At 46.1% G+C, this 21,518-nt stretch overlaps 1 protein-coding gene across 1 annotated transcript; it reads right to left on the bottom strand.

Moving 5' to 3' along the window:
* Positions 1-4,764: 4,764 nt before the first annotated feature.
* LOC140721434 (erythroblast NAD(P)(+)--arginine ADP-ribosyltransferase-like) lies at positions 4,765-21,287 on the bottom strand. Its single transcript, XM_073036255.1, has 3 exons — positions 21,159-21,287; positions 9,962-10,134; positions 4,765-7,888 (listed from the first exon to the last, which is right to left on the bottom strand). Exons 2-3 carry the CDS (start codon positions 10,020-10,022, stop codon positions 7,065-7,067), a joined length of 885 nt encoding a protein of 294 aa, XP_072892356.1. The 5' UTR covers positions 10,023-10,134; positions 21,159-21,287; the 3' UTR covers positions 4,765-7,064.
* Positions 21,288-21,518: the final 231 nt, after the last annotated feature.

Here is a 21,518-nt window from a genome sequence, read left to right as displayed (position 1 = left end):
CCCTTGGATGTTGTCCTCCCCTTTACCGCTTCCCCTTTACTGATGTTGTCCAAGGGAAGGGCATTACGGCCCATAAAGCTTAGCACCGATGTCGCAGAGGTTAATGTGTGTCACACACTCAACCTCAGCCAAGGCTCGAACTAGCGACCTTCAGATCACTAGACCGACGCCTTAGCCACTTGGCCACGCGCCAACACTTTCGCTAAGATTACTATAGCGTATGGGGCATCGGCGGTGCTTGCAACAGCAGCTTTATTCTTGTTCCCTCGGCGATGCTATTATTGACGAGCATTCCTTCTTAAATACACGTCCAAACCCATGGGGTGTAAATGGTTTCGGGATATCTTATATTTCAAAGCTGGACCTCAGACTGGTTTAAGGAAAGTGAACTGGACAGGCTCCAAGCTTGTTGACCCGGCCAATGCAAATACATCACAGATTTGGAACCTCCAGTTGCGGGCATTTTAGCGTAACTCAGGGGAAGACGATGCACTCGGTCGGCTCTATATTTTGTTCCTCTTGTGTCAAATTAAGAGAGCACCGAGAGTATGTCTGTGGTCTTGTGCTGTGCGGCACCAGCACCCGCTCCGCTGTACAGCCCCACAGCTTTTTCGTTCATATTTCATTTTCTCACACCACTATCGTTTGTACCGCGCTGGTGACATCTGATCTGAGAAGTGCAGGCGAATGAACGTTGGGAGCTGTAACGATGCTGGACAATACACAGAGAGTGGCAAATTCCCGAGACGAGATCAAAGTACAGACGCTGTTTTAGTTACTATAGCATTTTAGCACACATAGCCGCCTGAAAAATGTATGGTTCATGCGGTTGTGTGTGAGTGTTGGGGGGGGGGAGGTGTTCATGCACGTCTGTGTTTTGCACAATTTCCTATAAACCTGGAGTTTTAAAATCTCAGGAGATTAACAGTTTTTGATACAATTTTTCTCAGACCGGTTATTCAGGACACTACTCAGGTAGTGAGAAACGAGTGACCAGATTATCAAAGAAAAACATTTCCCTTCACGGACGTCTACTAGGGTACAAAGATAATCCCTCATTCGCGGAACGCTGTTCAATGACATTGTGTCTGAAAAAACAAAAGGAGGCACAACTTCCCACGCCAGCGGAGGGCGCTCGTGCACACCAGCATTGCCGTAAAGAGTCAGCCAATCACAAGGCACAGGAGCAAAGTCGGTGCCCAGTACCCGCAAACCGACTGGCCCTCTCTGCTTTATACCAGCCGATGCGCGAATAATAAAACAAAGGGGCGGGGGGTATGATCAGTAGAAAGTGACAGCTGAGAGGCAAGAGCAGGTGACATTTAAGGTGGCTGTCATAGGTGACGTGAATGAAGAAGGTGACAGTTGGAAGAGGTGAAGGGTTGAAAATGCAGGGAGTCTAATGGGACAGGGCCGTGGATCACAGGATAAAGCGAAGGAAGATGGCAACCAATGAACTGTAAGGAGGAGGTGAGGTGAAAAGCAGTGGTCATCGGGTAACCAGTGTGGGGAGAACTAGTTTGAGAAATGGAGAAATGGAGGCGGGGGATGGGGTGGTGGGATTATTACTGGAAAGTAGATAAATCGATATTCAAACCATCACAATTGCCAGAGAGCTTGTGGATGACGTAAATACACAGCGACACGCTCGACATGCTGGAAGAACTCAGCTTCTATGGAAAGGAGCAAAGACTCGACATTCCGGGACAAGACACTTCCAAGGGACTAGAAAGAAAAGGCGGAAGCCGGGAGAAACATGGTAGGCTCGCGCAGGATTGCAATCTGGACGACGTGAGGTGCGTCCTGGTGGAGGAGCGGGAGTTGGTGTGATGCAAATTGGATCGTGCAGCGGCGATGAAGTGAGATACTGGGAGTTAGTAGATGGAAACATTAAAGGATGAACCTTATTGGATGACGTAGGAAGGGAATGGGAAGAGACGGGAGACACGAATCACGTCACCCAATGTTTGTGCTGGCGCATGGCCTGGTGGATAAGGCATGGCCTTAGTAACCTGAAGAACACCGGTTCGAGGCTCAGCTGAGGCAGCGCGTGTGTGTCCTTAAGCAGGGCACTTAACAACACATTGTTCTGCGACGACACCGGTGCCAAGCTGCACGGGTCCTAGTGCCCTTCCCTTGGACAACATCGGTGGCGTGGAGAGGGGAAGGCCTGCAGCTTGGGCAACTGCCGGTCTCCCATACAACCCTGGAAAATCCTTCCAAGGCGCAAATTCATGGTCTCACGAGACTAACAGATGCCTATCCGTTCGCAACACTTAGCAGTTAACTCCCAAATGCACTTGGCAGAATCTCGTCACTCGTCCTGCCCCTGTTACCCCTCCCTCTTCATCATGCTGTGATCTCGATCCGAGGTATCCCGGACCGTGACACCCAGAAGACAACATACCTCCCGCGAATCTCGTCATCGCCCACAGAGCCTCCTTTAACTAATGAATCCCCGATCATCGCGGCTTGCCTGTTCTTCCCGTCTGAGTCCCAGAGGCAGACTGAGCGCCAGAGACACAACCACTGTGTCCTTCCTCTGTTAGGTCACTTCCCAAACCGCCCGCACCACGATAGTATCCAAAGTGATATACCTGTTGTTCAGGTGGAACAGCGAGGTACTCTGCACTGGCTCCTTAAACCCTTCCCTCTTCCTGAACGACACACAGTATCCTGTGACCTGCACCTTGGATGTAGCAACCTCCTGTATCAGTCCTATCGACCACCTCTTTCTCCTTCGAATAATCCAGTTCCAGCTCCCGCACCTCAACGAGGTTTGTGGGAAGCTGCTGCTGTGTGCGCTTCTCGCAGTTGTAGCGGTTGGAGATATTGCAGGCCTCTCTGCCTTCCCACATACCCCACGTGTCGGCCCAACACAGCCGAGCTGACTTGAAGAAGAGGAGAAAGGAAACTTGCGCTTTTCTTTCCTCTGCTTTCTCTGAGTGAACCCCTCTCCTTTCTGAAGCCGCCAAGACCCGAAAGATCATCCCCCTGCCTCTGTCCACTCAGAAAACGACCTTTGCGACGATGGCCGCTGCGCTTTCCCCTGCTTTCCTTTAATTTCCCCAAAAAAAAAAACAGCTTGCAGAGAAAAGCACAAAGATCTAATACATAACAGCATCAAAGTTTAAAAAAAAATACGAACCAGGGTATTAAATAAGGAAACTGGAGATTTATACGTCCGAACGAACCTTTATTCGACGGACGGTTTGCACTTGATCAGAAGACTCGCATTCAGTGAACGGATGTAGATTAGTTGAGACCAAATATTTTAGTTGCTTTAGGTCCTTTGGAAAAGCGTCTTGCTGGACATGGAACAGGCGAGAGGAATTGAGCTGGAAGTCAGGAGCAGACTGTCCTACTGCTGACCCGAGTGTACTCTGGTTTAGCGTCGAAGTAATCTGGTCTTCGGAAATGAGCCTGGTCAGGTATCAGATCTCTCGGTGGGAGAATGTTTTGTTGGTCGTGGTCCGGAGAAGGATTAGGGGGCAGAAAATACAGTAAAACATTCAATTGGGGTAGGGGGAAATACGATACTGTTCGGCAGAAACTTGGAAACATGAATTGGGAGGAGATGTTCTCAGGAAAAAGAGTCAGAAATCCGGCAAATATTCAGGGAACATTTGCTTCCCTATCTGCACTGGTCTGTTCCATTAAGGCACTATTGGGCAGTGTTCCGCCAAGGAGGGACGGTCTTTGTCCCTAGTAGGCGTCCGTGAAGGGAAACGCTTTTCTTGAAAAATCTGGTTGAAAGTGATTACTGTCACCCGTTTCTCGCTACCTGAATAGTCCCCTGAATAACCGGTCTGTGATAAATCGTGGCTTTGTACATGGTAGATATTTGGCATTCTGTATTTCTTGGTCCGTCCACTGTCCACAGGGTGAACACTCGTGATAGGCTCACGATAAATCTGGATGCTATTGCTCACGACTGTCCGTCTACCATCACTTTTTGTTCAGTCACCCCGTGGTCCTCCATTCGCTCGAATGATCTCGGACCCTAACCAAGACGGTAATTGATATTAACGGACAAACACGTTTTAGACGGGCAGTTTAGGATTAATCAATAAAAAAAACACATGCAGTAAATGGATGATAATTAATTGAGGCTTTTTTTATATTTTTATTTCAATAATATGTCCAGAGTAGACCCTCGGAATAAGCGTTTATAGACCTTGGAATCTACGATGTGAATTTATCAGCAGGAACTAGATTGACAAATCGATAACAGATAACATAATGTAATTAAAATTCTGCAAAATAGCAAGCACAAAATTTCCGACTAGCAGGATCCTCTTTAAAAATGTACCTAATAATCCAGGTTCACCCTAAATAAAGCAACATTGCGCCCCGTATATTAAACGGTTTTGTTGTGAAAAAAGTTTCAATTCGTGCACTCTCAGTTGTCAGATTTTGGATACACCTCTCCACCTGTTAGTTCATGCAGAAATACCTAAGCAGCCAATCGGGAGGGAGCAATTAAGAGCGTAACTACTGGCAGACATGGTTGAGAGATTCAGTTGTTATTCAGACCAAGCATCAGAAAGGGGAAGAAACGTGAGATAAGTGACCATCATTGTGAAATTATTGCTGGTGCCTGGAGGTATGGTTTGTGTAAGTCAGAAACTGTTGATCTCCTGAGATTTTAGGACTCCAGTGTTTGCAGGGAATTGTGAAAATCACAGACGCATATGAAAGCCCATCCCACCCCCCGCCCCACCCAAACACACACACACTCACACACACACACACACACACACACACACACACACACACACACACACACACACACACACACACACACACACATAACATATAACATCTAAAATTTAAATTTACGACGGCTGTCTGTGCTAAAATGCGACAGAAACTGAAATAACATCGGGACTTTGATCTAGTCTCAGGATTCTGCCTCGCCTCTCGCTGTGTATTGGTCAGCCTCCTCAGAGCTCCCAAAATACATTCGCCTGCACTTCTCTGGATTATATTCCATCGGCGACGTAAAAACAACAGTGGTGTGAGATAATAAAATCTGAACGCAGAAAGACCTCGGGCTTTGCAGCGGATGGGCTGCCACACAGCAGGAGGCCACAAACATGCACTCGATGGTCTCTTTATTCGATACAAGATGAACGGAATACAATGCCAACTGAGCGCATCGTCTTCCCATCAGTTACACGCTTAAAAAAAAACAAAAATAAAACTGCAATTGGATATTCTATCTCTGTGATGCATTTGCAGTGGCCGAGTCAACAAGCTTGAAGCCTGTCCAGTTCACTCTCCTTAAACCAGTGTGAGTTCCAATTTTGCCGCAGGACGATATTGCGCGATAAATGAGACACGCCGCAAAGAAGCAGGTGTAATGTAATCGGGAAGAGTAGGAGGAGGAGAGTGTGTGTGTGTGTGTGTGTGTGTGTGTGTGTGTGTGTGTGTGTGTGTGTGTGTGTGTGTGTGTGTGTGTGTGTGTGTGTGTGTGTGTGTGTGTGTGTGTGGAGGTGGTTGTGAGGACTGAGGACAACAAGCAGGACAATAAGCAGCGAGAGACAAATTCCTGGGAGTAGATCAGATTGCAAATGTACACGGACGCTAAAAGTTAACGCTTTGGTGGCTAGCGTGGTCAAGACAGCAAGTGAAATGTTCTCCTTAGAAGTCGGACCTTAGAAGGTAGGAGCTGTGTCAGATATACCTTACACAGCCGAGTTTTATAGAAACATAGGAAACGTACAGAACAATACAGGCCCTTCCGCCCACAAATCTGTGCTGAACCTTAGAACTACCTAGTCTTACCCATAGCCCTCTATTTTTCTGAGCTCCATCAGCCATCCAGGAGTAATCTTGAAAAACCCTGTCGTTTGCACCTCCCGCACTGCCGCCGGCAGCCCACTTCACGCACTCACCACTCTCTGCGTAAAAAAAAGAAACCCTGAGATCTCCTCTATACCTTTAAACTATGTCCTCTCGTACTAGTCATTTCAGCCCAGGGAAATTGCCTCTGACTATCCACTTAACCAATTCTTCTCATCATCTTATAAGGATGTCCTTACCGGATTATAGAAACACAGAAACATAGAAAACCTACAGCACAATACAGGCCCTTGAACCCAAAATGCTGTGCCGAACATGTCCTTACCTTAGAAATGACCAGGCGTTCCCGTAGCTCTCTACTTCTCTAAGCTCCATGTCCCTATCCAAAACTCTCTTAAAAGACCCTATCGTATCCGCCTCCACCACCGTTGCCGGCAGTCCATTCCACGCACTTACCACACTCTGAGTAAAAAAAACTTACCCCTGACATCTGCTCTGTACCTACTCCCCAGCACCTTAAACCTGTGTTCTCTTGTGGCAACCATTTCAGCCTCTGACTATCCACACGGTCAATGCCTCTCATCATCTTATACACGTCTATCAGGTCACCTCTCATCCTCCGTCACTCCAAGGAGAAAAGGCTGAGTTCACTCAACCTATTCTCATAAGGCATGCTCCCCAATCCAGGCAACATCCTCGTAAATCTCCTCTGCACCCTTTCCATGGTTTCCACGTCCGTCCTGTAGTGAGGCGACCAGAACTGAGCACAGTATGCCAAATAGGGTCAGAGCAGCGTCCGATATAGCTGCAACATTTCCTCTCGGCTCTTAAAAATCCCACGACTGATGAAGGCTAATGCACTGTATGCCTTCGTAACCACAGAGTCAACTTGAGCAGCAGCTTTGAGCGTCATATGGACTCGGACCCCAAGATCCCTCTGATCCTCCACACTACCAAGAGTTTTACTATTAATACTATAATCTGCCATCATATTTGGCCTCCCAAAATGAACCACCTCACACTTATCCGGGTTGAACTCCATCTGCCACTTCTCAACCCAGTTTCCCTGAGGCATCTGTTTTGGGAATTCATACACAATCTGACGATGGTTCTGGGACAGGAAATGTTTGACTACCTTTTGCTGTACGCGGAGGCTGCTCTTTAGCGAATCTGTTAATTAACCCACCCTCCACCCCCATACGTTATAGTAATCTCAGCTGAAGCACGAACCGGGGATCGAGCATTCCGCCCGCAAATTACAGCGAAATGTGAACCAACAGCGACAGGATGCACAGCCACGCCATTGGGAAAATGGCGGTCCCCTCACACCGCAGAACAATCATCTCGCTTTCACTACCTCTCTCCACCCGTACCGGGTTCCCAGCCTCCCCGTCCGTTTGGAGAGAAATATCAACTCCGTCAGGACGCGGTTGGCAACTCGTGATTATGAACGCTTCATATGGAGGAATCAGAACCTCTTCCTCATGAGGGGATACCGAGTAATTTTGCATCTGGGCACCGTACTGAGAGGAAATTGTAAATATTGTTTTTCTGTCGAATTCCTCGAGCTCTTTGTTGCGAGAGGACGAAGCAAAATAGCCAAATTTCATTCTGGATCCCACCTTACCAGTGGACCTTATTGTCATTCTTCTGTAGGTCGGCTGGGGTGGTTTACCCAACTCCTCTCTCAGTCTCTCGAGGGCAATGGATAGAAGGTACTGGAAACTTTTGAAGGGAAATTTCTCAGCGTACACCGAGTCGTTGGCCCCGTACAACCTCAGGGCCGCGTTGAACTGCCTATACAATTCAGTCTCAAGCGTATAGGCAATTATGGCCACCACGTGTTCTTCTTTGAGCCCCCGGGGCACTGGGACCTTGCTCAGCCGCGGGTCGTTTTTTCGTTTCTTAACTGCCTCCTTCCATGCGTCGTCAAGGTTTTCATTAATTTCACACTCCTTTGCGAGATATTCGATGGCCAACATGTCGGACTCGTCGCTCTGGGTGTAGACGTAAGCAGCAGAGTTCTCCATCATGCTCAGTATGATGACGTCATCCCCACTGTTCGAAGCATTCCCCCGACCTGGAAACGGATAGAAACTTGTAATCAGAGAGCTGCGTTATGCAGAAGGGTTCAACAAGACAGGACGTTATTCGTTTGACCGTGTGTGTGTTGGGACCGCGGGGCGGAGGGAGAGGGAGAGACACAGGTGATATCTAGAGTTGTATAAGCTTAAGAGGGGCATAAAGAGCGAGACAGCCCACAGTCCTTTCCCGAGGTTTGATGCATCATGAAGAACAAGGTTTGGGGTTGAAGGTGATTTAATGGGAAACCACGCGGGAATTTTCCACCACAGAGGATATGCTTTCATATGACCCGGACGGAGCCGCCGCAACGAGGAAATTTGAAGCGTCATTGCACAGGTACATGGACAGACATAGACAGGCTGCAGATAGGTCTCCACTCAAGGACTTGTAAAAGTCTCTCTCCCTTCGCCAGCCTGCAGACCACCCGGGGGACAAATGTCGAACCTGCTTAGCTACCCGATCAGGGTCACCTGAAGCAGCTGCAGCAGCTGGTGGGCAGGAATGCCTGGGGTCACCCGGCCTGTAAAGGAATTGTCCAGAGGAATGCGGTGGCAACCCACTTCCTTCGGGGGGAGAAAAGTAAAGAACAATCATAGTCATGTGACCATCGTCGCCAACATCACGATGGTAACCAGCGAGTAAACAAAGACAGGACTTCAATGGCGGGACACGAACCAAACTCCGATTGGCCTCTCCACCTTAATGGCCGGTTGTTCCCGTGCCGTGTCACACTATGACTCTCTGACCCCCAATTGTCGAAGAGTCGGATTTTGGCCCCCCACCTATACCAACCCCATCTTTCAGCAGTTCAGCGGTAGATAGCAATGCCTGGGTGATTCAGTTCTACGTCTGGACACTTCCTGAATGATGTTCGGAAATCTGCTTCCACTGCTGATCCCCAGTAGTGTGTCCCAGATGCTCACTCCTGTCTGGGTGAAGAATGGATCCCGCAGGACCGCACTAAATCTTCTATCCTTAGATCTCCCAGCTCCAGTTTATCTGCTTCTGAGATGGAGAAGGGTTTTCTGCGGTCGATTCTAAAATAATATTCCTTTCAGAATATGTTTCAGCCACGTCCCTGTCAACTCCGGAGTAAACAATCAAATGACCGAACCTTGTCTCCCCAGGCAATGAATCCTCCTCCCACTACACTTGGTGCTATCACATCCTTCCGAAGGTGCGGTCCTGGTATTCAACAACAGATTCATATAAAGTTTATACTCTTCTGAAGTGACCACCATGACTCTAATCCCATCATGCTCTCCGGCAGTACATTCCATGTACTCAACACCCGCCGGATGAAATCGATACCGCCGAGGCTTCTCACAGAATCTCAAAGGTACCAGACATAGTCAGTATCGGAACACAGCATAGTGAGGCCATAGTGGGTGGGATTTCCATCCGGTACTTTATCTCAGCACGCCGTATCACAGTGAGAACTGGAAATTGTCAGGAACAGATTACAGAAGAATTCCCCATCACACTCCGATCATTAACAGGGGGATAGAAGCGCTGGGCTCTGTTGCCCGCATGGATCCCTCAATCTGCTTCGCACCCCTCTCCTACCGCCCTGAAAATTTCCAACTTATCAATCACAGGAGAGATGAGAACGGAGTGTCGAGCTCTTAAGGAATGTGCGCGGGAGAGGCTTAGTTCGCCCCCTTATGAATTCGACGCACACCCTCTCCGCGTTCCTGGGGGCAGACTTGACATGTCCGGGTTTAGGACGGGATGATGCCAGATGGGTGGACAAATCGCAGGAGAGTGACTCGAGTGTGTGTGGTGATCCAATGGATCCGACCTGGATTTTACCAAAATTTAGGAAATATGTTCCCAACTGGATTGCAAAAGTTGCGATTTCGCTTCTTAAACATTGGAATTATTAAGGGGTCTGTTTAACTGGATTTAGTGGAACGTATTCCTTGCAATACCTGGAAATACCGGCCACACCTCTGTCAGGATCCAGCTTTTGAATAAGGGTCAGTGGTAAAATAAGGCCACTGTGCACAATCGCTTGCAAATTTCACAAATTCTTACCCGTGGTCTTGAATTTAAAATAGAGACTTACTCAGATGGCACGTGGTAGAAACGAGGATCAGAATCCATGAAAATAGTCGTGTTATCTCCATTCTCCGAAAAAGGATCAACTTGTTCCTTGCTTAGGATGGAAGCAGCGATGGAACTGTCTTATTCCTTCTTGATACACCCGCTGGCAAAGTGATTCTTGCTCTCAGATAAGACCTGCATAACGGTAACACAAAAACTACAGAATAATGAGTTCAGTGTGCCGCAGTAGATATTTGAATGCGTTGTCCAGTTCCTATCGTGGTCCCATCCATTCCTCCTTCCTTCTCTCTCTCTCTCTCTCTCTCTCTCTCTCTCTCTCTCTCTCTCTCTCTCTCTCTCTCTCTCTCTCTCTCTCTCTCTCTCTCTCTCTCTCTCTCTATCTCCTCTGTGTCCCCATTACTTTCTCTCTTTCTATCTTTCTCTATCTCTGTCTGTCGCTCTGCCCGTATCTGACTCTCTTTCTATCTTTCTCTGAATCTCTGTCTGTCGCTCTGCCCGTATCTGTCTCTCTTTCTCTCTCTCTCTTTCCCTTTCCCCCTCTCTCTCCCTCTCTCTCTTCTATCTCTTTTTCAGTGTCTCTATTGCTTTCTCGCTTCTTCTCCTGTAACGACATCGGAAGGATTTTTCTAAAGTGGACTGTTCCTTTAAAAGAGAGGGAGGGAACGAACAGCGTGTGTGCTATTTCAGAGAGAGAGAGGAACAGAGAGTCTGTGAGTTGCCTTGGAAACTAAAAGGCGGAGCTATATGATGGACAGTTCGTGTTCCGCACTGAGATATATACAAGGTCAGCTGAAATTTTAATTAGTCACACACCAGACACACACAAGACACACAGGAGACACACGACTCCAGAGGCAAAGAGGACACTGGTGAGCTCTATGTGCTCACGACAAGGGTGGGGTTTTTGCTCACAGTGTGGACAAAGGAGTGACCGGTGGCGAGCGATCGGTGTGTTTAACCCTGATCTGGGGTTGATAACTCCACCACAGAAGACGGCATCCTCATTTCTGTGGTCACAAGTTGGTGACTTTTAAATAAGTTTCCGGAACAGGAGGATGACGTGGAAGATAAACCAACACTTTAACTCTCTCACTCTCAAACTCTACTCAAATCATGTTCCAGAACTGATCTGATTATACCAAACCACCGTAAGACTGAGCTGGGGAGGATTGGGAATCTTATTTACCCACCTATTATATATGCTCTGATAACCTGTTGACTTTACCTCGTTTTATATTACTTTATTCAAGTAGTTACTAATGAAATAGAGTTTATAACGGAAGACTCAGACTCCAGTTGTGTCCATTGCTTCTGCTTCTTTTTAACCCGTTACGGGGTACGTAACAAATTGGGGGATTTGTCCGGGATATGAGCAAATTTGGCCTTCGTCCCGGAGATGAACAAAAAAATGGTGGGAGCCCTTGTAAAATTTGTTGTGGGCTTGATTGACTAGTTGATTTGATTGGGAAAATTCCCTTTGATTGATTTATGTGAATTGATTATCAGCAGAAATGGAGTTTGAGGTTAATCAGTTTGTGGCAGAACCAACCCCGGATGCGTTGGATGATGCTAAGAGGGATGTACTGTTGGGAATTTCTCGTAAATTAAAGGTTTAGGTGATCACTCGAAAGAAGAAGGGTCAGATACCGCTGTTAATATCCCAGCATTATGTAGGCGAGGGAAAATTTGAAGACGAGGTGTTGGAAATGTTTGCTGAAGGTAAAGTACTTACTGAGGCTGAGGTTCACCTTCATTAAGCAAAACTGAAGTACGAGTATGAGTTGAAATTAAAACAGCTCGAGGCCAAAGAGGCAGAAAACAGTGACAGTTCGAGAGGGGGATGTGGCAGCTATAGGATCAAGCAGCAGCTAGGGGTAAGGACCTGGTGGTACCGTTTATTATCAGCCAAAAATATTAAGTTAGTACCGCCCTTTGATAAAGCTGAAGTCGACTGGTATTTCCTACACTTTGAAAAGGTGGCCCAGAGTCGGAAATAGCCGGGGGATGAGTGGGCTGTCATGTTATAAAGTGTGTTGAAGGGGAAGGTTCAGCAGGCTTTTTCTGCCCTGACCATTGAACAGTCAAGGAATTATGATACAGTGAAAGATGCTGTGCTTAAAGTCCATGAGTTGGTTCCGGAGGCGTATAGAGATTTAAGGAAGTCCGGGCGCCAAACTTATGTGGCGTTTGCCCATGGCAAACAGGTGTGCTTCAATCCCTGGTATACTGCGGAAGGGGTTACTGAGAGTTTGGACAGCTTAAAAGAGCAGGTTGTGATTGAAGAATTTAAGAAGTGTGTTAACGATGATGTAAGGGCATACCGAGCTGAAAAGGACTCCACTACCTTGCGGGAGTCTGCTAGGTTAGCAGACGAGGTTGTTTTAATACACAAGGTCGAGTTTACTCCGGATGTGAGTTTCCCAGTGAGTAGCTGGGAGGATCAGGGGATCCTGGAATTTGAAACTGGGACTGGCATTGAAAGCCTAGAAGAGGCAGCTGTCGCGATTGCCTGTGTTCAGGTTGCTGAAGCACCTGGGAATTCCCAGGGTGTTGAACCTTGTGTTGTAACTCAGTTAAGGTCTGAGGTGTCTGACTCGTCTGAAAAGGAATGCAGTCTTTTTGAGCCAGATGGATATGGTTCAGTGAATAAAGGGCTAACCTTGGTGCCAGTGAAAATTGAGGATTCTCAGCTACTTGTGTTAGACAGTGTTCTAAAAGTTGGTGATGAGTTAAAAGTTTGTGATGTGAAAGTTATTGGAAATATTGAGAGAGGTGCTGTTTCTGGATTTTTAAACAAAGAACTTGGGAAGTTTGGACTGGTTTCGCGACCTTTGACCCTGCTTGCAGGACAATGACCTGTAAAAGTATGTGAAACTCTGTTGAATTCTGTTTTCACAGTAGGAAGTAAACACCTTCAAGGTTTTGGAGCTGTTTATCACGATTGCGATGTGGAGAGAAAGGATTGTTTTGGCTTTGAAAGAGCCCCTGTCTGGGTCACTATAGAGACGAATCGAGTTAAAAGTCGTAAGAACAGAATAGATGGGTTGTTTGGAAATTTTCAAAACGTAAACATGGTCTTCGTAAGCTTAGTGATGGTACTGAGTTTGGTGAACATTAGGTTGGCACCTATCCAGGGTGAAGTTTATTCAGCTGTACAGCTAACAAGCAAGCTTGTTGCTGTTGACACACACACAGATACTGATGTGCGCAGCAGCCCGAAGCATGTCTAGAAAGGCTGCGGATGCATTTAGCAAAGACAGGGGTTTAACTTGTGAGAATTTGTCAGAGGCTTTTCTACCTTCCATGTTACCTCAGGATTTGGGTAGTTAGGAGGATGAGAAAGGTTTGTCCTTGTCCAGGGATGAATTTATAGCAGAACAAAGTCGATATTCTGAAATTGCTGTGTTGAAGGAGACAGCTATCACAGAAGAGGAGCATTAGAGAGAGTCGGTAGGATATTATTTTAAGGGCGGTGTGTTACGGAGGAAGTGGAGATCACCTACTGTGCCTGCAAGTGAGGAGTAGGCCATTGAACATCAAGTTGTGGTCCCGAAAGTTTACAGGGCTGAAATGTTAAACATGACACATAGTGTGCCTTTAGTTGGACACTTTGGGGTCAGGGAGACAGTAAACAGGATTATGAAGGAATTCTACTGGCCTAATTAAAGAAAGGATGTTGTGAACTCTTGCAAGACTGTGGTAAAAACCATTTATAAAATTTTTCACACTGGTAGGTCGACCTAAAGAAATCCACTCTGACCAGGGTAGTAACTTTACTTCAGAAACATTCCAGTGGATAGTTAAAGAGTTGAGAGATAAGCACATTGTGTCACCTTTGACCCTACTCAGAGAGCAATGGTCGGGTCAGAATGTAGGTATGAGCGTGCTTAGTTGTGTTTCTGAATTCAGAGACAGACTTAACAAGGCTTGTGACCTTGCGAAGCGGAATTTACAGCACTCTCAGATAAACATGAAACATGTTGGAGAAAGGGTCTTGAAGGTGTTCCTTCTCCTTACCAACCCCCTTCAAGCGAGATTTAGTGGGCCATATGAAATAATTATGAAAATAGATTCCTGAAATCATGTTATTAGAGCTCCTGGTCGATGGAGAAAGGCTACCCAGCTCGTCCACATAAATCTGATCACGGGTTGTCATGACTCCGAACGTGCACCTGTGAGCATTGTTATGACAACGGAGGAGGTTGTGGTGTCTGTTACTGGGATACCAGGCCTCCCTGCCGTTTCCAAAAGACTCAGAAATTCTGATGTTTTGAAAAGTCTTGATGGAAAGACTCAACATTTGCAGTCAAAGCAACAAAGCAACAAGAGCTTAATTAACAAGTCTAAAGGTTTATTCCCTGACATTCTAAGAGCGGACATGGCTGCGGTGCATGACGTAATTGTAGATAAAGTCGATCCCATTAAGCAGCACCCTTACAGAATGAACCAAGACAAAAATAAAATGGTTGAACAAGAAATTGAATACATGCTAACAGCTGGCATAATTAGCCAACCATTTCAGACTGGGCGTCACTGTGCATGATAGTCCCTACGTCGGATGAGGGTATGAGATTCTGTACTGATTACAGGTAAGTTAAAGCAGTAACTCAGACAGATGCTTATCCCATCCCAAGAGTGAATGACTGTATTGACAGAGTGGGGAAGGCTAAATACCTTACAAAGATTGACCTGTTGAAATGTTGCTGGTGTGTTCCTTTAACAGGAAGGGCTAAAGAAATATCTGCATTTGTGACACCATCTGGATTGTGTGAGTACAACGTTTTACCCTTTGGGATGCAAAATGCTCCAGGGGCGTTCCAAAGGATGATGAATTTAGTTATTCAAGGTTTAGAAAATATAGGGGCTTTTATTGATGTCTTGGTTGTATGGAATGACATCTGGGAGGACCATATCTCAGCAGCAGAGAAACTGTTCGAACGGCTTTCTTAGACAGTTTTAACTGTAAACCTTGCTAAAAGTGAATTTGGCCACGCCACTGTCACGTATCTTGGCTGTGCAGTAGGCCAGGGCCAACCGGCACCTGTACACGCCAACTTTCAGATGTGTTGCTGAGGTTCCCGTTCCGACGGGTAAGAAAGCGTTACGAAGGATTTTTTAGGAATGGCGGGGTATTACCGAGAGTTTTGTTAGAACTTCGCAGACATCGCTCTCCCCCTAACGAAACTCCTAGGGAAGAGAGAAAGATTTGCGTGGAACGACTTTTGCCAAGAGGCATTTGAGCGCCTGAAAACCATTCTATGTTATCAACCTGTGCTCAAAGCACTTGATTTCAATGAACTACTTCCAATCGCAGTCGACGCCAGGGATGAAGCTGCTGGGGCAGTATTGTTGCAAACGGATGAGGATGAAATTGAACATCCAGTGGCTTATTTCTGAAAGAAATTTACTGTGCATCAGGAAAATTACGCCACTGTTGAGAAAGAGTTGCTATCATTCATTTTAGCATTGCAACATTTCGATGTCTTCATATGTCCTGCGCAGAAACCACTTGTAGCTTACACTGACCATAATCCATTAGTGTTTCTGAGTAACATGCAGGATAAGAATAGAAGGTTGCTTAACTGGAGTCTGATCTTACATGGAAATAAACCACGTGAAGGGTACAGACAATGTTATAGCAGACTGTTTGTCTGGATGTTAAGTTGAAGTTTGTAATGCTTTGCCATGTTACCTGATAATTACACATGTAGTGCTTTAAGCTGTATAATCGATAGTTAAGACAGAAATTTTGCTGGTTCATCAAAGTTTTTCCTAAAGGGAAAGAGGTGTCACGAGATCTGAAGGCTTATTCTAATGCGGATTGCTCCTTTAAAAGAGAGGGAGGGAGAGAGCGAGCAGCGTGGGTGCTCTTTCAGAGAGAGAGAGAGGAACAGAAAGCCTGGGAGTTGCCTTGGAAACTAAAAGGCGGAGCTATATGATGGACAGTTCGTGTTCCGCACTGAGATATATACAAGGTCAGCTGACTTTTTAATTAGTCACACACCAGAGACACACAAGAAACACAGGAGACACACGACTCCAGAGGCAAGGAGGACACCGGTGAGCTTTATGTGCCCACGACAAGGGTGGGGTTTTTGCTCACAGTGTGGACAAAGGGGTGACCGGTGGGAAGCGATCGGTGTGTTTAACCCTGGTCTGGGGTTGATAACTCCACCACAGAAGACGGCATCCTCATTTCTGTGGTCACAGGTGGGTGAATTTTTCGGGAACAGGACGACGTGGGGGATCGGCATCGGCATTGACATTGGAAGATAAACCAACAGTGCAGTTGCAGTTCATACAGCCCAATCCATCGTCGGTACAGCACTCCCCGCCTTTGAGCACATCGACACGGACTGCCGAGACGGGCAATTTGTCACGAACACGAGACGATACTTATGCAGAAGGGAAATCTACATATGCTGGAAAGACACGCAACACACACACTCACACACACACACACACACACACACACACACACACACACACACACACACACACACACACACACACACACACACACACACACACACACACACACACACACACACACACACACACACACACACACACACACACACACCTGGATGAACTCAACAGGCCTGGCAGCATCAATGGGAAATAGTACAGAGTCTTAAGCTGGGGTGAGGATAAGAAGATGAGGCGAGGGGAGGAAGAAACACAAGGTTGCGGGTAAATGGTGAAAAGGGGTGAAACACAGAGATGTGAATTCGACTGGTGGATTAGACAAGGAGCTGGAGAAAAGGATAGAGGGGCGCCCTTTCAAAACAGAGTTGCGAAGAAATTTGTTTAGCCAAAGGGTGGTGTTGCTGTGAAGGCCAGGTCGTTGGGTGTATTTAAGGCAGAGATTGATAAGTTCTTGATTGGACATGGGATGAAAGGTTAGGAGGAGAAGGCCGGGAACTGGTGTTGAGGATGAGTAAAGTATCAGCAATGTTTGAATGGCGAAGCAGACTCGATGGGCCAGCTGGACTAATTCTGTTCCTACGTCTTATCGACTGATTGTCTTTTGGAAATCTGATAGGAAAGGACAGAAGAGCATGGACAAATGGGAAGGAAGAGGAATACCAGACAAGCGGGTAAGGAGATAAGGTGAAGTGGGAAATAGGAAAGGGGAATGGTGAGGGAGTGAAGGGGCATTTACTGAAAGTTCCAGAAATCGATGTCCATGCCAACAGACTGTTGAAGATTAAGCAGACGGAATGTGAGGTATTGCTCCTTCAGCCTGAGTGTGAGCTTATCGCGACAGTAAAGGAAGCCACGGATTGACGTGGGGGAATGGGAATGGGAATGGGAATGAAAATTTAAATAGGTGGCAACTGGGAGATCCTGATTTCATTCAGATTATAGTATCTTTGTCTTGTTGGCGTTTAGCGGAGGTCAGGCTGGGCTAGCATTACGCCCTCATTAACCTGATTTTTTGTTTTGTGGTTTATTTTTGTCTGATATTTGAGAGTTGAGTGCGAATTCCTCCCAGCCCTCGGATGTTTTTAAAAGGGCAATGCTATCCGTTGAGTAATGCGTCGATGGTAATCTTAGATTGGAGTGTTTCTGGTTTCGATTTTAGTTCTCCGTGCCTTTGTGTTATTCAATGTTTGATTTAGTTCATCTGTCTAATTAATCCCTAAGTTTAACTCTATCATTCCGAGTCTCCATGTTTTCGTGCGACTGTATCTGAACATAAACCTTGACAAACGTGGCATTAGCAACAATGACACCCAACATCCTGGCCATGATTTCATTTCACGCCTGTTACTAGGAAGGAGATAATGAACCTTAAATCCGACACCAGCAAGCTTACGGGAAATTATTATCGCTCAAGCACCAGGCTCACTTTGCAAACTTTGGGCAATGACCGGGATGTGATAGTAGCGCCGAAGGTTAAGGATCCCTTCGGGAACAGTGACCACAATATCATCGGGTTCACATTGAACTTTGAGAAGGAGAAAACACAAAACAGTGTGTGAGTATTTCAATGGAATAAAGGAAATTACAATGGCATGAGAGGGGAACTGGCCAAAGTTGACTGGAATGGGTCACTAGCAGGTAGGACAGCAGAATGGCAAAGGCTGGAGTTCCTGCAAAAAAAATGATGGAATTGCAAGAAAGATATATTCCAAATCAGAAGAAATTTTCGAATGGATGAAGGACGCTACCGTGGCTGGTGGTGAAGTCAGAGCCAAAGAGCAAAAGAGAGGCCATACAGGAAAGCTAAACGTGGTGGGATGATAGAGGATTGGGAACCTTTGAACAACTTGAAGAATGAAACTAAGAAGGTCATTCGGCCGGAAAAGATGAATTATGAAAGGAAGCTGGCGACTGATATCAAAGAAGATAATAGAAGTTTTTTTTTAAGTACGTAAAGGGTAAAAGAGAGTCGAGGGTAGGTATGCGACCAAAAGAAAACGAGAGACGCAGTGATGGAAGAGTAACTCAATACATACTTTGCATCACTCCTCACAGCGGAAGACGTCTGCAGTACACCAGGCGTTCAAGAGCGTCAGGGAAGTGAAGTATTTTGACTGACAATTATAACTGAAAAGGTGTTCAGGAAGCTAAGTGGTCTGAGGGTGGATAAATCTCCTGGACTTGATGGAATGCACACTTAGATTCTGAAGAGAGTAGCAGGAGAGATTGCGAAGGCATTGACAAAGATCTTTCAAGAATCGACATCTTCAACACTTTACCGAATGGCTGGAAAATTTGCAAATGTTACTCCGCTATTTAAGAAGGGTGGGAGGCAGCAGAAAGGAATCTATAGACTTATTACCCTGACATGGGGATCGGGAAGTTGTTGGAATCGATTGCTGGGGGTGGGATTAAGGAGTGCCTGGGGGCATATGACAAGGTAGGCCAAAGCCAGCATGGTTTCCTGAAAGGAAAGTCCTGCCTGACCAACCTACTGAGGTTTTTGAAGAAATTACAAGCAGGGTAGACAAAGGGGATGCAGTAGATGTGATGTACTTGGATTTACAGAGCGCCTTTGACAAGGTACCGCACATGACGTTGCTTAGCAAGAAAAGAGCCCATCGAATTACAGGGGAGTTACTAGCATGGCTGGAGCATTGGTTGATCTGATGAAATGAGACTGTGGGAATAAAGGAATCCTATCCTGGCTGGCTGCCAGTTACCAGTGGAATTCCACAGGGGTCGGTGTGGGGACCGCTGCTTTTTACGATGTATGCCAATTGTTTGGACTCTGGGATTAATGGATTTGTGGCTAAATTTGCCGATGATACAAATATAGGTGGGTGAGCGGGTAGTGTTGACGAAACAGAGAGTCTGCAGAGAGACTTAGATGGTTAGGGGTTTAAGCAAAGAAGTGGCAAGTGAAATACAAAGTTGAAAAATGTATGGTCGTGCACTTTGGTAAAAGAAATAAACGGGCAGACTATTACTTAGATGCACAGAGAATTCAAAATGTAGAGATACAAAGGGTCTTGGGAGTCCTTCTGCAAGATATCCTGTTGGTTAACCTCCAGATTGAGTCGATGGTGAAGAAAGTGAATGCAATGTTGGCATTCGTTTTAGAGGTATAGAATATAAGAGCAGGGATGTGAACTTTTGGCGCTTTAAGGCACTCATGAGACCAAACTTGAAGTATTGTGTGCAGTTTTGGACTCCTTATTTTAGAAAGGATATACTGACCTTGTATATGGGTTCAGAGAAGATTCACGAAAATGATTCCAGGGATGGAAGGGTTACCGTTTGAGGAAAGTCTGGCAGCTCTTGGACTGTGTTCCCTGGAGTTCAGGAGAATGAGGGGAGATCTTATAGAAACATTTCGAATGTTAAAAGGCCTGAACAGATTAGATATGGCATAGTTTTTTTTCCATGGTAGGGGAGTCTAGAACAAGAGGGCACGACTTTATGATTGAAGGACATCAATTTAGAGCAGAGATGCTGAGAGATTACCAGTCAGAGGGTGGTAAATCTATGGAATTTGGTGCCACTGGAGGCTGTAGAGGCCACGTCATTGGTAATGTTTTAAAGGCAGAGATAGATATAGGTTCTTGATGAACCAGGGCAATAAAGGGTATGGGGAGAATGTAGGAGAGTGGCAATGACTGGAAGGATTGGATCGGCTCATGATTGAATGGTGGAGCAGACTCGATAGGCCGAGTCTTATGGTCTAATCTTATGGTCTTGTCTTGTGGTCTTACACTCCAATACTGAATTGATACTACGCCTAAGGACTCACTTCCCAGGACTCCATAACTCATGTTATCAAAATGTATTACCTATGTATTTTAATTATTGTAACTTTATTATTTTTCAGTTTTTATGTTTATATCATTTGCTGTCTCTTTCAGATTCTTTGTTTGCCCGTCTTTTAGCAGTTTTTCATAGATTGTTTTTTTTTTCTCTCTATTTACTGTGAATACCCGCAACAAAAAAACGAAACTCGGGTTAGTATGTGGTGTCATCACTGAGATTTAGTTCACTGAAATTTACTTTGAACTTATCAACTTTTCCTTCCAATCCCGTTTGCATTATTGGCCGCCACCCGGCCTGAACTCCTGACACCGCTTCTGTGTTTAAAACCTCCCCACCTTTCCGATCTCAGACCATGCGCGTACGTCATTACAGTCATCGGAGAATGGGGATATTAAGTACAAATTAATGTTGAAAGGCAGTTCGATCTCCCTTTGTCTTCCAGGCTTATTCGGGAAATTCGGGAAAATCTGGTGCTATCAGTTACCTAAAGAAACGAGATATTGTTGGTCATGTTCACAGGACCAGGGTAATCCTTCGGTCACTCGGTCCCGAAATACCGCGAGGAGAACTGAAATCCACAAGACTGCAGACTTTGTGATCTTTAGTTTCTTTGCTCATCTGCCTCTCTGTAGCTTGCCTTATGTTTCTTCTGTTTGTCTTCCTTTCTCGTTTAACCGTTCACTCTTATCACTTTCCTTCTGCCTCCCTTCCCTGCTTATCTCTGCTCCTTCACTTGCTTATCTCGGCGCACCCGTCTTCTATCAATGTTCCCCTTTACTGCAAACCCCTCTCATTCCCACTCTGCTTTGCCCTGACTGCACAGCTCACCCCCTCCACCCCCGCTACCATTTCGGACTTCCCTTCTCAACCTACCCAGACAGTTACACCACGAACCCCCGAACACCTGCCAGCCGTGCAGGTCTTACTACTGAACGAGTTTGCAAACACGCTGTACTCACTCAGTCCACTCTTCCAACTTATAACATCGAAGGAGGGAACCTGCCGTTGGCCAGACGACGTCTCCTTTCCTTTTCCAGCCTCTGGCATGGGAGCTCCTTCTTGCGATGGGTGATCTCCGGAGTTCTCCGGGCTTTGCATTTGAACTTCCTGATTTTAAAACTGTCTTTATGAGTTCAAATGACGCAATTCAATATTGCTGGCACGAAGTCACCTGACCAGCCTGAAACACTCTCCGATTGGATGCGGTGGAAAGTTAACACATTCCACGCCTTTGCTGAATTAATTAGCTCTGTTGGACCTCGCCCAAACCAGTAAACCCGGTCAACAAGCCACTGGGCCGAGATAATGAGATCACTTCA

The sequence above is a fragment of the Hemitrygon akajei genome, unplaced genomic scaffold (genome assembly GCF_048418815.1).
Source record: "Hemitrygon akajei unplaced genomic scaffold, sHemAka1.3 Scf000055, whole genome shotgun sequence".
Lineage (NCBI taxonomy): Eukaryota > Metazoa > Chordata > Chondrichthyes > Myliobatiformes > Dasyatidae > Hemitrygon > Hemitrygon akajei.
Note: the sequence above shows the minus strand (reverse complement) of the source record. Positions and strands in the feature narration are given on the sequence as shown.

What these genes read in the sequence shown, in the direction of transcription:
- LOC140721434 (XM_073036255.1), bottom strand. Translation starts at nt 10,022, where the DNA reads ATGGAGATAACACGACTATTTTCATGGATTCTGATCCTCGTTTCTACC. An exon ending in TTCTACCACGTGCCATCTGA is followed by an intron (nt 7,889 to 9,961) that starts GTAAGTCTCTAT and finishes ATCCGTTTCCAG; the next exon opens with GTCGGGGGAATGCTTCGAAC.